Genomic DNA, 17,500 nt, shown 5'->3' on the forward strand with positions numbered 1-17,500 from the left:
AACATCGGAGGAATATGGAGGATTGTAAAATTTTATGCTCTTGATAAAAGCGCGGAGAATTGTTTAGTATTAGTTCTGCAGTAAAGTAATTGGAAGGTCTTACAATTTCTTGTATAATAGGAATGTATTTGAATTTCTTAGTGAAACAATTTTGTTTGCTAACAATGAACGGAAGGGTCGAGATTTGATAGGAGTACATAAATTTGCCCAGTTGCAAGGTATATATGTTGCAGGTAGAACCCGATCTCAGGTTGAATCCGCTTTTAAATGTTAAATTGGTGATCTTCATTTTACCTCGGTTGAATATGCACTCAGATGACTTGAGGAAACTTGTTTGGAGCCTAAATTAAACGTCGAGAAAAAATAATGTCATGCTTGGTTTACTATTGGTTGTTATACATCGATATCGATTCTGACTTTTCAGTATACAAAAGTAAAAAAGCGGTGAAGACACACATGACTATAGATCTCGAGTCACAGGTAAGTGCATAGCACAGTTCTTTGAGCTCTAATAATTTTGCAGTGTTGAGACTGAATGGACAAGTGTATGAATACTGGAACCGACAACCCATTAGAAAGCTGCCTCCAAGGTTCCGGCAGCAAAATATGTGAGTTTTATGACTGGTACAAGTGGAAAGCTATTTCCATGCATTTGACTTGCTTTAAATCGGAGGCTATCGCGTTGAAACTGGCCTGTAGATAGTCACTATGAAAAATGTACTTAAGTTCTAGCTTCGTAAGCACTTCCTGCCGTGTACCTCAAGGATAGCTCCTTGGATCAATTACCTTTGATTCACTCATTTCCCCTTTCCTAAAATATGACACATGCAGTGCCTGGGGTAATATATATCTTAACCCACTTCCTTCCTTCGATTACTAAATATTAAATTTTCACTGTTTACTCGGATCCCCATTAATTCAATTGGTGTCAGTGAAGAGGTCACTACAGTGTGTGAACAATATCTACTTCCAACACAAAACGGAAGGAGCAAAGCAAAACAAGTCCGGCTTCCTTTTTTGCAACAATGGTGAATAATAATTGGCACTTTTATTCAACGAAGACTAGCCTGTGAGCAGGCTCTCAGAGGTTCGAGTTCGAGGTACATGAAGGGCCTGTGTTGTCAGCTGTGGTTTCGCAGTTAGTGGCCACGTCATCCTATTACCATAACACAACGATTGCTCTTTCACAAATATAGATTTTTATAGACTAAAATCAGTAAGAATAAAACTTGTTCCGCTAAAAGTGCAGACAGAAAAGTAAAAAATAGAAAAAAAGTACAGCTTATCTGCAGAATAATAACATCGAATTCGTTCTAAACGTCGCCTATAGTAATGAAGTCGATGCAAAGGTTCAAGTTTTTCATCATAAAGGGTTATGTTTTAAAACTGAATTTGCTTTTTCTATTCTTTTACTAGTGCGCGCGGAGCCAGGAGATGATTGTTGAAATTTTTTCATGATCACTTAACAAAAAGTGTGCGACAAACCATAATACTACTCTTTACTAAAAACTACCTATCTCCTTTGCTGCGGAATGGGTGCTCTGTTTTGGAAGGAATGAACTACGGTATTAATAGCGCTTGTCGACTTCCTCCCAAGTCTTTAAATCATGATGTGGGCGGAACATCCCTCTACTTTGACAGATCAATCGTAATTAATTATAATTAAGGGTTTTTGTAATGCAATACCCTCTCCATAATTCTCGACGAATATCAATAATTTATCCCAGTTACAAATAATATCACAAACGGCGGGATCGGTAATCAGAATTCGAAGTACCCACATGCAACGTGTTTTCTCGCGAAAGTAGAAATTTGTTTAGTAGTCTTCTTTCTCATTGGTCGACTTACGGGTGTGATTTTTCGTTTTTTTTGGGTAAGTGACTCGTTCTTTGACTTCTTTCCCCTGCCTCACTCAAAGCTGACGTTTTCAAGGAACTCAATTGGAAATAACTTAAATTTAAATTGTATGGCTTAATAATGATCTTCAAAGGTACTTACTGAATTTTGAACAATTTTCTTATCAAATGAATTCTTCTAGTGATTTATTTATTGCATCAAAGATCAAATTGATTTACCTACTGCAGGTTACTTAGGTAAACAGCTGGGCAGTTAAGCTCTTGGTGCTTGAGGTGTGGGTCTCTGTATGTTTGTACGGTACGTTTTTTTGACCGGGTTTTGGCACCCTATGCCTCTTAGATAATAGGAAGATGTGGCCACTGACTGCGAGCGTTGTTCATATTCTTATTGAGCACGCTAATGACGTCACCAAACTAACAGCTGGTTGATAACGTTATTAAGCAATTAGTTCATGCGTCAGCTGTGCGAATGTCGAGATATTGAGCACGTGGGAAGTTTGGAGAGCACTCAAGAGGCTGCGCCTCGTGCAACTCTTACTCCTCTTTCGTGCTCTGCAAACTTTCCGCGTGCTCAATATCTCGACATACGCACGCTGACCCATGAACTAATTGTTAATTAGTCTGCGCATTCGAGCAGTCAAGCATGCTCTTCATGTACCTTGAACCACTGGGAGCCTGCTCGCAGGCTAGTCTTCGTAGAATAAAACTATCAATAACCGTTTGTCAATTGTTGCAAAAAAGAAACCGGATTTGTTTCCCTTTCTTCCACTCTTTTTACATTGGAAATCAACATTGTTGACACAACCCAGTCACCTCTTTACTGACATTCATTGAATTCATCAAGGGTGGACCATTCCTGCACTTTGACAGATCACTAAAAAGTGGTATAGCTTCCTTGAAAGAACTCCAGCAACAGAGAGGGCAAAGAAAGATGATACAGTTTGTCACACTCTTACTGCGAAACTCGGAGATCTGTTAACACTGGTATGATTATTTATAGTATCCTATTGTGGGTTTTACTATTGTTATTTTTGGACTTCACGGTTTTCCGAGTTTCACAGTGATCATGTATGACACGAATTTCAATGAAGTGTTGTATAAAACCGAAAACGAAGGCATGCAATTATTCCGAGAAATCGTAAACCGAATACCATTCATTTTGAGTTGACGTATCTTCCCATGTCCCAAAAATGGTGTCAACGCATTACATGCGAAAAATGTGAAACAATTTGATTTTGGGTAACTGTCACAGAGGACTGAAAATCATGAAAAACATCCGAAGCATTGTCACTTCCGGTTTTATACCAGAGACGTATTATCAGTCTGAACGAACTTGAGCAAGACCTCTTCAGTAGCATGACCTAGAATGGATCTATTCTAAATAAGGAACGACTGAGATAATTAGAGATTCGAAAACTGGAAGAGATGAAGTAGGATAAAAGGCCAAAAAGTAGACAGATTGCAGTTCAGATCTTTAACAAACATGAATCTGATGAATTTCGTTGGAAACAATAAACACTGAACTGCGTTATACATTAACAATTCTTACAAATTAATAGCTTGAAGTCTTTTTTTTAAAGTATACGTAGGCAAGAGAGTTGGCAGAAACAACATCGGAATATGGAGGATTGTAAAATTTATGATCTTGATAAAAAGCGCGGAGAATTGTTTAGTATTAGTTCTGCAGTAAAGTAATTGGAAGGTCTTACAATTTCTTGTATAATAGCAATGAATTTGAATTTTTCAGTAAAACCATTTTTTTCCTAACAGTGAAGAGAACGGTCGAGATTTGATAGGGGTACATAAATTTGCCAAGTTGCAAGGATTATATGTTGCAGGTAAAACCCGTTCTCAGGTTAAATCCGCTTCTAAATGTTAAATTGGGGATCTTCATTTTACGTAGGTTGAATATGCACTCAGATGAACAGAGGAAACTTGTTTTGAGCCTAAATTAAACCTCGAAAAAAAATAGGGTTAACCAGTTAGGATTAGTTGTGGTTATTATACATCGATATCAATTCTGACTTTTCAGTATACAAAAGTAAATAATGAAAAGAGCTGTGTTGCGTTGATCATGTTCGTCGCTCAAGTGTAGCGGTGATGACACAGGACTATAGATCTCGAGTCACGGGTAAGTGCATAGTACAGTTCTTTGATCTCTAATAATTTTGCAGTGTTGAGACTGAATGGACAAGTGTATGAATACTGAAACCGATAACCAATTAGAAAGCTGCCTCCAAGGTTCCGGCATCAAAATACTTGACTTTTATGACTGGTACACGTGGACAAGTATTGCCATGCATATGACGTGCTTTAAATCGGAGGCTATCGTGAAAGTCGCCCGTAGATAGTCACTATGAACAACTTGTACAAAAGTTCTAGTTTTGTAAGTACTTACTACCGTGTACCTCAAGGATAGCTCCTTGGACCAATTCCCTTTGATTCACTCATTTCCCATTTCCTAAAATATGACGTGCACTGCCTGGGGTAATAGATATTTCAACCCACTTCCTTCCTTCCTTCGGTTGCTAAATATTAAATTTTTCACTACAGTAACGGAAATTTACAAATAGAATACCAGAAGTGCAGCAGATAAGTCACAAATAACGGTTATTATATATTCCTATTCAAATTAACTTAAATCATGTTTCTTGAAGAAATTTCAAGTGTTAAAAATGAACAATTTTCTTATTCAATTAATTCTTCTCATGAAATCAGTTTATTTATTGCAACAAGGATCAAATTGATTTAGCTATTCCAGGTTAGTTGCACATAGGCTCTTTGTCTTTGACGTGTGATTCTCTCTCTCTAAGAGCAATCGGGCTTTGCTTTGGTATTCTTTTTCTTTTGGGTAATAGAGTTCTTTTTAAAGAGGCCAACACCCATTGTATCCTTTCGTTTTTCTTTTTATCGCTTGAATATGATAAGGATTCAAAGTTGCTTTTGTAGCATGAATAACACAAGAACACAACGATTGCTCTTTCACAAATATAGATTTTGAAAGATTAAAATCAGTAAGAATAAAATTTGTTTCACTAAAAGTGCAGTCAGAAAAGTAAAAAATAGAAAAAAGGATAGCTTATCTGCTGAATACGCCGCCATTTATTTGCATAATAATAACATCGAATTCGTTCTGAAAGTCAACTATAGTAATGAAATGTGGTATAGCCTCCTTAAAGAACTCCAGCAACAGAGAGGGTCAAACTCTTACTGCGAAACTCGAAGATCCGTGAACAGTTTCAGTTTCTCAGCATTTCTTACGTATTTTATATAAAATATCACAATGTTATGCAATGCTCGCAGTTAGCAAAAGCTAGTTGAGGCGAGCAGTGCTTACAAATATATTCCAGATAAAATGGTTACAAATACATAACTATTTACACATTCACATAAAATAATAACTTGGTGTTAGAATACAGTTAGTGCAGTGGAGAACAGCTTAACACTTGCACAGCATAACATAAATAATCATGAAAAAAGTAGTTTAAATTGAATAAATAAATGACGTCTAACTACATGACATACTAAACTGATGAGTCAACATTTGCCGATATTATCGAAACATCAACGTAGTCATCATATTTTAGTAGTCAGTGGAGGAGGATATCATTAACATTATTTTTGAAGTTGAATTTTGACATCTTGCGCACCTCACAAGATAAGCTATTCCAAATTTTTAACGCCAATTCTTGAGAAAGATCTTAATTGAATATCAATTGTCGAACGTTTAAGAAAATAATCTCCTCTTTGCGATGATCTCGTCTCGTAAGGATGAATATCAGCTTGGTGGGTGAATAGGTTAAATATATTAGGAGGTGTCAAGTTGTTTGATACGTCGTGCATCATCATAGCCACAGATTTAAAATAGAGCATATCTAAAGGAAGAGGACAAGAAGAAATGAAGAAATGTATTGCATGAGATTTGTAGTGACCAAAATACATTATGTGAAGAGCTCGTTTTATAAGGGTTGAAATTTTAGTCCTATGAATTTTTGCAGCATCACCCCACGCTACTATACCATACAATAAGTATGGTTGAATAAGTGACCTGTAGATATGGTGTAAAGTACTCTGCAGAACAAAAATGCCTTATCCTAGAAATAATACCGATTGATTTACTTATTTTTGATGCAATGTGAGCAATGTGGTAACTCCATGAAAGATTTTCATCGATAAGCACGCTTAAGTATTTGATGCGCTCCTTAAGCTCCACAGAGATATAGCTATTAGAATGATGGTCAAACACCTTTAAGTTTACTTGATAGTTCAAGATCTTTTGTCTTGGTCGAAAAATAACAAAGTTAAAATTTTCTTTTTATATTTGATGATAACTTGTTAGCAATTAACCAGTCATAGATCTTACTAAGTTCTGCATTAGAAAAGAAAAAAAAAAGCTGGTAAAAATTTCCCTTCTCTCCAAACATTTGCAAAGTCTCCAGTAAACGTTGGCCGTGCTTGCTACGAAAGAATTCAAAAAGGCCCAAACTGCACACGTGGCCTGGGCACAAGATATGAGAAGGAGTCGATCTGGGAACCAGTATGACAAGGAAAACGCCCGATGCCATGAAATACTACTACGAAATGGGAAGTAGGAAGCCAAAGAAGGCTGAATGGTTCTAGGAAAAAATGCCATCAGGTGTATAAATAATTGTAATTCGTTCTATTGGATGGACCAAGACAAAAATCCCATTATGTGTATAAATCAGTCGTTCTTTTGGGTGTTTCCAGGGAAAAATTCCGTGATATGTCAATTGACAGAAACTAAAAATATATCCATATCCAAACAAATAAAAACACAACTAAATATAATAAATAAACATTTTAATGTAAGAAAACCTTTTGAAACAACAAGTTGAGAACCTGGGGAATCAAAAATAATAATAATAATAATAATAATAATAATAATAATAATAAAGCTGTGTCTGAGTTAGTAATTGTATCTGTGTGTGTTGTAATGCAAAGTGTGAACACCACTACCAAGCATAGAGTTGACTAGGACAAAAGGGTTAAGGGTTAAATAGGCTATTTCGGAAAATACCATAATACTCTTTGTTTGTCCCCCATATTTTGCATAAGAATTGTTCTTGTTTTCTCTTGGAACCATTGTAAGTTGAAAGAGAAACTGGACACAATGCTTATGCAAAATTTGGGAGGACAAACAAATTTTCCTCAGTTGGCACTTTTTCGACACCCCATGAGGATACAAGCCTCCTCAAAGAAAACCAATTCCGCATTCTAAAATAGTCCCAAGAATTATTTGACTGTCTTGTCTATGCGATGATTTTCATCAAGGAGAACAATCCTAGTCTCAACACGCAGACTGATTCCATTCGCGCAAAAGTCTTTGTTTTAAAAAGAACATTCCATTATAATAATCTACAATTGTCTTTTTAGTATTTAAACATTTTTTATCTTTCGCTTTTTGACTTGATAATGACGTTAGCCAAATGTCAAAACGTCATCAACTAATTTTTAATATGCTTAGATTACAAAATGTTTTATCACAATTTTTTGTCGCTAAATGTTTTAAAAACTGCTTATTTTTTGTAAAATAGACGAAGCCGAAATTTAGCTTCGGGTCTTTCCCCTGGAAATCCCGAGTAATAATGTGTTACAGAGGATAAAAGAAATGTGGTGGGAACACCAGTGGACGTATCATCACCACACAAACTTTTTGTCTTGGCCACACAATTTGGCATTACTCATCATCTAAGTTGGTATCGATTAACCGGTGTCAGCCACTTCGAAGAAAATTTTAAAAAGAGGAAAATATAAACTCAACCAACCCAATTCTACGCCAAATTAGCCATTCAAGCAACTCTTTTTAATGACACTCAATACAAATAAACGCAGCTTTTCCAGTCGCCATTCACATTTTACCTTGCAGGCAGACTCTCTCGGAGAAGAGGAAGTTCATGAACGCTTTCGTTCTTCCCCTTTCGTAACAAGACAGCCTTCCCACCAGATATCCAAATCTTCTTTTTCTTTGTGAAGTTGCTTTTACCATTTCTATGTACTAGCGGCCTACATTTCAAAATTTCAATTGACTTTAAATGCGGTATTAACCTCCGGTGTTACCAGACTAACAACAGCTCCGTTGCGACCAATGCGCCCAAGGTCAGCGCTCCTATACTCAAATATTTGTGAGCTGAACTAACATCTGAATTTCCAGTTTCTTCGTGGCTTTCGTTTGGTTTGGCGAGACGGAAGACTGTCACAGAGTCATCAGCTGGCTTGTACTGATCCACTCCAAGCGAGGTGTACTTTCCTGTTTTTTTATCATAAATCATCCAATAGGTGTTAGTCCCTGGATCCTAAAGAGACAAATGAAAGTTAATACCCGCGCATTCGCAATTGGAACAGACCTGGACAACCTCACAGTCTTCTTTTCTTTGAGGGTCCGCTTTCTCTCTTCCCTACCCTCAGGAACTATCGCGATAGAACTTCAGGCTTTAAGAGTGGCACAAAATTATGGGCAAAGTTATTTCGTACTGCATGCAAGCAAAAAAGGTGCCTGCCTATGATCTAGCAAAAGAAAGCGTGTTTGCTCTCCATCTCCCTCCCTAGCAGAAGTCGCTGTCGAGTTACGGATGCAAAAGAGTGTGATGATAATCAAGGCCAAGGCTTTATCGATTAACTGTTTCCTAGGTAGCGTCCGTCCAAGAAAGAGACTCTTCCAAAACATACAATCTTGCAAAAAATAAAGTGAAAACAAAACTAAATCCCCTCCCTCTGAAATCAAAGATTTGAGGTCTGAAAGGATCAACATTATACCTTCAAGAAAATGTAATTCCTTTGTTGTCTAGCCCACAAGGTATTGCGGGCGAATAGAAGTTGTGAGGTCGCAGAGAAAATGAATGACAAGGCTAAGCAATCGCAGTATTTTACGACTCGTTGCCATTGCTATAGAGCAGAAAAGCTCGCCACAGAACTAAGCATCAAAGACCTGCGTCATATTCTCCTTTTGCTGAAATATGTTTCTTTAAAAACTTAAGGTCTGAATACGTACTTGCTGGACTCCATTCATGGCAGTTATGGAGCGCCCCAAGCCACCATGATAAGTAGACTCATATTTATTGAACGGACTGTAGGTATCTTCGTCAGCGGCTTTGTTTAAGATGTCGACAAGAACAGTTCCTGCGGGGACCTGAGTGGTATATGGGGCAGGTATGGGCTTTCCAATACTCGATATGTCCCAGTGCAGACCAATAGTGACTGTTATGGGTGACGTTATCTGGATATCAAATCAGTAATAAGATCGTTTCTTTATTATTGAGTCTGTAAGCTCTAGTTTAGCTTTTAGAGGTAACTAAAGATATTTTCTGAAATGGAAGATGACGAGATGCAAGGTCTGTATTATTAATGTCACAATGTGTACCTTACGCTGCTTGTCCTGGACTGTCTACATCATCTGCCCGTATAAATGTACTCTTCAAGTTAACGTGAACGATGTAAATTACCCTAACCTAGAAACAACCGTTATCCGTTGTGTTGCAAAAAACGGTAGTTATAGCGACACAAATTCAGCTTGCGTCCGGTTAGCTGCACTTTTTGGACATACGTTTTACACGACTTATTATATGCTCAATAAAATATCGCGTTTCTGATTGCTCAATGACGAATGCATAAGTAGTTTGTAGAGTTGTAGAGTGCAATACGGAAGTTGCTATGGAAACAAAGCGATGGAATGTTTGTGTTAAGTATATAATAAATAAAAAATCTTTTGAACTTGCTCTTACATTTCGTGATTTTATGGTCACTTGTAATGTTTTGAAAGTTTCGGCGAGTGCAAATTTGGAGCACTTTCAAAACCCCACAAATGCATTCACGTTCTCACGATTTCCTATAATTAACCGCGTGGTTCAAGAACGATGAAGAACATAGCAGCACAAAAGGACCGTAACAATGCAAAACGAGGTAGGTATTTTATACAGAAAGACCACCATAATACAAGGCATGGCGAGAAATATCAACCTAATTGAAAGCAGTCATCCTTGCACTTATTTGGACAATTTAAGGAATTGCCTCTTAAAGACACTTGAAAAATTCAGGTAGCTTCAATGGGATTCGAACCGATGACCTCTGCGATGGCGGTGCAATGCTGGTGCTATGCTGGTGCAATGCTGCTGCAATGCTCTACCAAATGAGTTATGAAGCCACACAGTTAGGAGTACGGCATTGTTGAGATCATGTGTTCCCGTGAAATGACTAGATGACTGAAATAATTGCATGTTTAAAGTGCGGGTTATAAACGAAATATAATACAGCTAACTGCAAGGATCACTGCTCTCAATTTCGTTCATAAACCGCACTTCAAACATCTATACATTTATCTAAAAAATTAACCTCTTGGAAAATAAGGTTCCCCGCAATACATGCATACTGCATGGGAGTGGACACGACATTTTGGTGAAGCCAAACGAGAGTGTTAATGCTTTGTTTAAGTGGTATGTATGCATTATATGATTGGCATTATCGCATAGTTTTTGTCCCTGCCAAGATCAATAAGACAATTCTGAGCAAGCTATGTGCATGACAAAAGCAGAAAAATTGTATGCTTGTTTCGTGCATTCCGAAAAGGCTTCTTGAGCGAAAAATCCTTGGACCGGGCTTGATTGTTGACAAGAAGTTGACTGACCTGGTTAGACGAAGGAGCTGCTGTCTTACAATACCCACTTACTGGGCCACTGTGGCCAAAGGTTTGTGTGAGGCGGAAAACTGTGATGGAATTACTAGCTGGAACGTAAGAGCTTATCCCACATGCAGTGCCTCCACCAGTCTTTCCATCAATACTTGCCCACTATGTACCATGGCCCTGCTTACTACCATTCCTAGCGGTGATCCCATAGCCCATTCCCTTGTAATATGTGCTGTCGTATTTGTTGAAAGATCCTTGATTCCCACCGTCTGCCGCTTTGTTCAGTACGTCAATAAGTACTGTACCTTTGGTTACTTTTGTCGTAAAACCGGCGGGGATAGATTTCCCCACAATCGTGGCATTCCATTCCAACTTAAGAGTTACCGTGATCTGCAAACAAAATGCTTAATGAAAATGCTGAAAGCTCCACGTTAAACTGTTCAAATGGGCCCCAAGTTCTCGCTAGACGACGAAAGTTGAAACGAACGGGAAGAAGAGACAACTGGACTGAGGTCGCATTGGTGACAAGTTTAGATCGACAAAATGGGATTGGTCGGTTACAGTATTAACTTCTAACCTTTGCGAACATCTTCCGATCGATTGATTTTGGCCAACATTGCTCAGCCGCTGGCTCAATTATTTCCAGTCGTATGAAAACAATTCTATAAACAAATGTATACCATTAATGTTTCCCTGAACATAATGGCTAAATGGATTTGACAGTCGCCTGGAAAGCCTCGTGTTCCACTCCTTCTTTGACACATCTCCTTTCAAGTAAGATTATTTTTGGAAAACTCGAAAAACTTAAAGAAATATAATGGCTTACAATCGATTAAAAAGAATTAAATTGAGAGGTAAACGAAAAATCGATTAGAACAAACTAAAAGAGAGAAATCATGAAAAAGAATTTCAAATGAACTATTACGCATGTGTAAGAAAATCGTGACCCGAAAAATAAAATCTTACAAGAAAGAACCAGAGGTTTATATTTTCATCGGGGATTTACAGTCAGTGGAATATCGTTATGCCATTAACAGCGCTTTTTTGCATTTCACATTGGTTAAGACTGTATAAAGTGTGGCAAAAATGGGCACGTTCTAAAACCCGAAACACCGAAACGAAACCACCAAAACCGCCAAAACCATCGAAACACCGATTAACACGAAACCACTGGAACCATCGAAACGAAAGCCTACGTTATTCCAACTCTCGGCAAAGTCCCTTTTTGACTTATGGCTGTTTCTGCTTAGGTAGCCTCATACACCACAAGCCTTTTTAGAGACATCACCGCCAAGCCGGCCTCTTCTCCTGGAGAGTGAGAACGGAACAGTCACAACACCGGGGACTTCATCTCCTACTCTTCTCGAATAGTGTGTGGATTTTTTAACATCCCATAGGGAGCTTATGAACATGCTAGAAGATATTTGTGAGACGTGGTCTACGGTTTATAGTCCTTATCCGAGAAGACTTGAATGTCTAACCATTCGCAGATGAAACTACAAAGGCAGCACTTTCTCTTCAGTTATTTTAAGATCCTGAGTGTTGATCCGGCCAGGGTTCGATGCGACCTCCTGGGTCAGAGCCCATTGCTCAAGCACTGAGCCACCGGTGCATGAAAGTGCTGTTGTGTTTGGTCTTTGTGTGCTCATGGGCAGACACTTCACAAGCATGACATAGTTAATTTGAGATGTAGAAGGAAAAATAATACAAAAAATAAGAGAACTTTTTGGTTTCACTCTTTGTTTGTTCTGAGGGAATCTGCAAAGATTGTGAATAAAGAACAGCTGAAATAGAAAGCTCGAAGCGACAATCCATCCGGACGTCGAGCATCGGTGGTGTTTATTCAGTTAACGGTGTTTAATATGAGTCTGTTTCGATGGTTTTGTTCAAGTTTTTATAGATGTTTCGAGCGTTCCGGTGGTTTCGTTAGGTGTTTCGATTGTTTCGTTGGTTTCGTTTAGGCGTTTTGGTGTTTCGGGTTTTAGTACACCGCACAAAAATCATTGTTGTTAAAAGATTACAGTGATCATTGGCTGATCGATGCAATCCACGAGGAAAAAAAACAACATTAAACTTACCTCAGATGGGTGCTGGGAATGTCTTTTCTGTCTTGACAGGGCTAAAACTATGAGAAAAAACTAGCATCTTTAGCGGGCAACCCCAGGGAAACCCACGGGCTTGGTAGGGGACAGGGGCATAAGAGTGCTTTCCCCTATTTGGCAAAACTCCCCGGGGATCTACCCACGGGATTTGCTAATGCTCTGCTGTCACGAGGTCCAGCGGTAATTATTCCGTGGCGTGGCAAAACCTCCGGGGATCCACGCACGGGATTTGCACATCGTCTGCTGTCACAAGGTAAATTCATCGGGTGAACGCCCGACAGTCTTTTCTTTCTAAGGTGAGTAAATTTTATTATCATTCAAATTTGCAAATACAATTCATCCATCCTCCACTGAAAACTGGAGGAAACAAATAGCATTTCTTGAAAACTATTTTAAGATTAAAACTTTTCTGATATTGTTTTTGAGAACCTATAGAATTGAGCAAATTGTGACAACACAAGCAGTTGGTACACGATGTATTTGTAAAACGTTCTGTTCCACAGATCATGGATTGGATAGAATTCTTCAAGGAATCCGGGCTTGACAACGAACGCGGGAAAGAGTACGCGAAAAAGTTTGAACAAAACAGGTATTTTGCTTCCTATTTCCTTAGTGATCTCTGACGAAAGTGCTATAAAATACATTTATATGAAATCATACATTTGTAGCAGATCAAACGTATATAAAATTTCGTTGTTTTAATATTTGTTCCTATTTAAAAGGACAAGTGTTTGTATATAGAGCTTACCTAGGATGTCAACAATGAGTTTTAACCATCCCTACAACTTTTGAACCTTCTTCCTCATACATTTGGTTGCAATGTAAATTTGTGATGGGACATTACACTTTAGTTTAGGGGTATACCTAACATGAGACTGTTTATGTTTTTTTTCATATCAAAACGGGAACTTCCTTCTTATTTGTAGTATGAGGCTTTAAGGGTTAAGTTGTGTTTTAGTTAAAGAAGCTGTTAAAGACATAAATTGAGGAATTCAATTTTAGCAATAAACTGTTGTTTAAACTTTATTTTGAAGTTGTTACTGACTTCTCGATTCCCTGCGAGCAGTTGGTTTCTCCTACGCTTCCCCAGAGAGAAACCACTGCGAGCAATCGTTAGTTTCTTTGAGTGAGCCACCGTCCAGCCTCAAGGACGAATAAATTAAATTTAAACCGGGAAAACGAGTTAGTAAACTTGTTTGGCGCTTGCGCGTGCGTTCAGCTACGTGACTGCTGCGTTTGGGCTAGCCTGCTGTGTAGTGATTTCCCGCGAAATAAGACGAAGTGATGTCAAATACATCACGTGGATTGTGACTTACTTCGCACATCCTCGATGAAAAATCAAACGGTTGCTCGCTGTGGTTTCTCTCTCGGGAAGCGTAGGAAAAACCAACTGTTCGCAGGGTAACTTCCCGAGTACTAGGATGATCAGAGGAAAATATCAAAACCTTTGGAGAACGTTTTGAGGGCAGCCTTTGCAAGCCCCTGGGTGCCCTGGGTGCCCTGGGTGCCCTGGGATCGGCCCCCCGGGCTGGCCGCTGATACGTGCATTATACGTCTGTAGTATAAAACGGCCATTTTTAAATACACTTTGCGAGCGGAAACATAGGGCTGTCTCCACGAAAACTCAAAGGTATTTAATATTCGGTCTTATTAAATTCTCAACCTCGGATAATGAAAATCTCTAGCTCTGATTGGTTCACTCAATCTCGGTTATCAGCTCATATACCTTAGTTTGACCTTAAATGGTAAATGATTGCTCTTAGCGTTGCTAAACTAAAAACGTTTACGCCAGAAAGCGAAATTTCTTTCGGTATAAAGCAAAAGAAAAACGTTTTTGTGGAAAGTTTGGATCACTTTCGAAGCTTAGAGATACGCAAAAAGGTAAGAAATGTTTTTGTGATGAGCCTGCGTCTGTCTGACCACGAGGTATTACACAACATCGCATCTTCATCAACTTTTTTCGATTTCGCTAGGATTGTCTCGCTTTTTTTGCTCGTATTTCGTACTTCCAAACTTTTTGGAGTTTAAGGAATTTAATAAAACAATTATTCCATTCGCGCTTGTTGGATATGAGAGTGGTTATAGCCAACTCATATCCAACGTGCGCTCATGGAATAATTGTTAAATATCTCTCATATGTTGCCAAAACCTGCAGAACCATCGAAGAAACTGAACAAAAGCGGCTTACAAAAACCACTGAACCAAAAAACCGCGCAAAAAAAAAAAAGAAAGAAAAAATTCACTCTCGGATTACACTTGACACCCGTCAATAATTCACATTTGATAATTGAGTTAGGCCAAGAGGAAATTAAAGGCATTTTATCATGGCAGTGCATTTGATTTTGTTTGGTTTTAGCAATTACCCGGCCCTACCCAATATAACCCAGAAATTGCTTTCAAACAATTCAACTCAAAGCTTTGTGGCAAAATATGTGTCGAGCATAGATAATTAAAATTACAAACCAGATAGATTAACTTTCTGAACTTTGAAAACCTGTTGAGCTGAACAGTTTTCAAATACCCAAAATTCCAGTGCATTTTTTTAATCCTCTTTAGTTTCGCCCATCCGAGTATCCTTTTGAATTTGATGTCACTTTATTCAAAACTTCCCATAAAGTTTTAAGCACTTATTTTCTGTCTCGCTTGATTTGGTTGCGAGTTCCAAGTCGCTGAATTTGCCTAACTCTCGAAACACAGCGGAGAGTTTATAAGCTTGTTTTGCGGCAAAGACCATTGTACAAGTTAAGTTAAAAGTTCATTAAATGAATTCTTGCAATGACAGACCATGACAGCAGAAAGCGAAAAACTCGAAGAGTATCGATCTAAATTTCAATTGCTGCCAGACTTGCAGTATTCTGACAGCCCGTATTTTTAAAATCAATGAGATGTGCAACAGTTTTGCCCATCCCTGTCTCCTTTTGTATTTGATTTTTATTTAAACCTTCCTTCAAAGTTTTTAGTCTCTTGATTTGGTTGCGAGCACCAAGTCACTGAATTTGCCTAACTCTCGAAACACAGCGCATTTAAATTTGCTCTTTTAATTCAGAGAGTTGATAAGCGGCAAAGAGCATAGTGCAATAGATTTGAATACATCAAGAATATATAATGACATTCGAGTTGTGCCGAAAACACTTCTTATAATCGTGGATTGTAATTCTTCGTTTTGTGGAGTAACCATATTCCCCTTGAACTTTCAAAAACTGATCGGGATGGCTTTCGATTTCATATTGTCAGTCTTATTTGGTCTTAAAACTAATGCTTCGAATGATTTGAGCAATGCCTGTTAAATTTAGTACTTTTACTTAACAACGCTTGATCACTGATCTGTAGAAGTAAATAAATGATAACTTTTCAGAAATGTGGATACCTAAATTTACCATCCAGTTTTGCCACAAAGCTCTCTGGTGAGTTAAAAGTTAATTAAATCGTGCATTATTACGCCTAAAATTCTTGCAATGACAGCCCAAAGCGACAAACTCCAAGAGTACCTAAATGTCAATTGTTGCATAACTTGCAATATTCCGATTATCTTATTTTTAAAACCAATAACAAACTCAAGAGTATTGATATAGATGTGATTCGGAAATAAAAGATACATAATCATCTATCTGGAGGTTTATATTGGCCAAAGTAGGAAGTTTACCCACCGATCCGAAATCTCGGTTAGTTTTCTAACATTATCACAGCAAGCTAAACAAAAAATCACCTGCTTTTGAGTTGCAAAGTAAAAGAAACGGGATGACGACTAATGCAAGAAACACCACTGCTCTTATCATCTTGGCTATGGCTGCAAATTGTTTCCTTTTGCTGACGTTCAAAAATCTGCTGATGTTGTGAGATTATTGGCAGACCCCGAAGCTATTATATAAGAGCGAACAACCTTTGGACCATGCCAAAACATGTCCTTAACCACCTCTCCACGCTACGTAAACCACAGACATCCCAAGCTCAGTGGGCAGTGTCCGAGTCACGTTGGGGCAAAAACTAACAACGGTTACTTGTACGACGATCGAAGAATAAAATGAAAGTTCAACCTTTTTCATTGGATTCTGATGTAGATTTGTGTTCATTGAGATATTTCTTGGCTAAGTTTAGTGGGCGTCCCAGACAATGTCCTCTTCTTATATGGCGTGGCAACACTGGAAACGAGAAAAATGCTTGTTGCGTTACATTGGGAAAATAACCACACAGAAAGGCAGCAATACACCATGGCAACAAAATTAGGCTAATTGTCTCATTTTTGTAAAGTTCCCTCAGTAGATCCACCACTGTCCTTACTTCTTTCCGAGCTTGGGATGGCTGTGGTGAAAAGATCGAAATTCGTGCGCTTGGCAGTTGGTAGTCTCGATTACCAGCCGCTGTTTCGGGAAATGAGCCAGCGCTCACTCCCGAAACACGGGTGGACGCGTGAGGTGAGCCATTGTTAATCTCCGCCAATCAGAAACTCGCCTGCACAAATCGGTCTGGCATAATTATATCTTTTGGCTGCGAAGGTAAACTTTGACCCGGCCGGTTCGAGATTTACAGTGCTTTTAAGGTGGCTTACTACAGTTTTCCGCGGCTTTTTTTTTGCCGAATCATCCACGCACGCACGAGCGAGATATCGTCACAACGCGCGGAAAATACACGCGAGTATTAAAGGGGAAACCCAACAAAAACAATAAACATGGCGGTCGTAAAAAAAATTTTTCAAATCATTTCCCGTTTCAGTCTTTTCAAGAGAGCAGAATGTTCGTCAAGTTTATTGAGAGTAGAAAAAAACTTCCTGCTTAGAAACCGTAGTATTCTAACGTCAGGAAAATTGTGTTTTCTTGACAACACCGATTTGAGTAACATGAGCGGGCACACTATATTGTCGGAACAACAAAACAATTGTAAAAGTACATGCTCACTTCCTTCCTTTT

At 38.5% G+C, this 17,500-nt stretch overlaps 1 protein-coding gene across 1 annotated transcript in view; it reads right to left on the reverse strand.

Moving 5' to 3' along the window:
* Positions 1 to 7,649: 7,649 nt before the first annotated feature.
* LOC138053319 (uncharacterized) overlaps positions 7,650 to 17,500 on the reverse strand; it is a 9,940-nt gene continuing 89 nt past the window's right edge. The window contains exons 1-5 of the mRNA XM_068899969.1: positions 17,489 to 17,500; positions 11,072 to 11,156; positions 10,495 to 10,656; positions 8,866 to 9,090; positions 7,650 to 8,170 (exon numbers count right to left, since the gene is read on the reverse strand). The exon at positions 17,489 to 17,500 is cut by the window's right edge and continues 89 nt beyond it. Coding sequence (XP_068756070.1) covers positions 7,931 to 8,170; positions 8,866 to 9,090; positions 10,495 to 10,656; positions 11,072 to 11,156; positions 17,489 to 17,500 — 724 coding nt within the window. The 3' untranslated portion in view covers positions 7,650 to 7,930. The remainder of the gene's footprint in view (positions 8,171 to 8,865; positions 9,091 to 10,494; positions 10,657 to 11,071; positions 11,157 to 17,488) is intronic.

This window comes from Montipora capricornis, chromosome 6 (assembly GCF_036669925.1).
Source record: "Montipora capricornis isolate CH-2021 chromosome 6, ASM3666992v2, whole genome shotgun sequence".
In the NCBI taxonomy this organism is placed as follows: Eukaryota; Metazoa; Cnidaria; class Anthozoa; order Scleractinia; family Acroporidae; genus Montipora; species Montipora capricornis.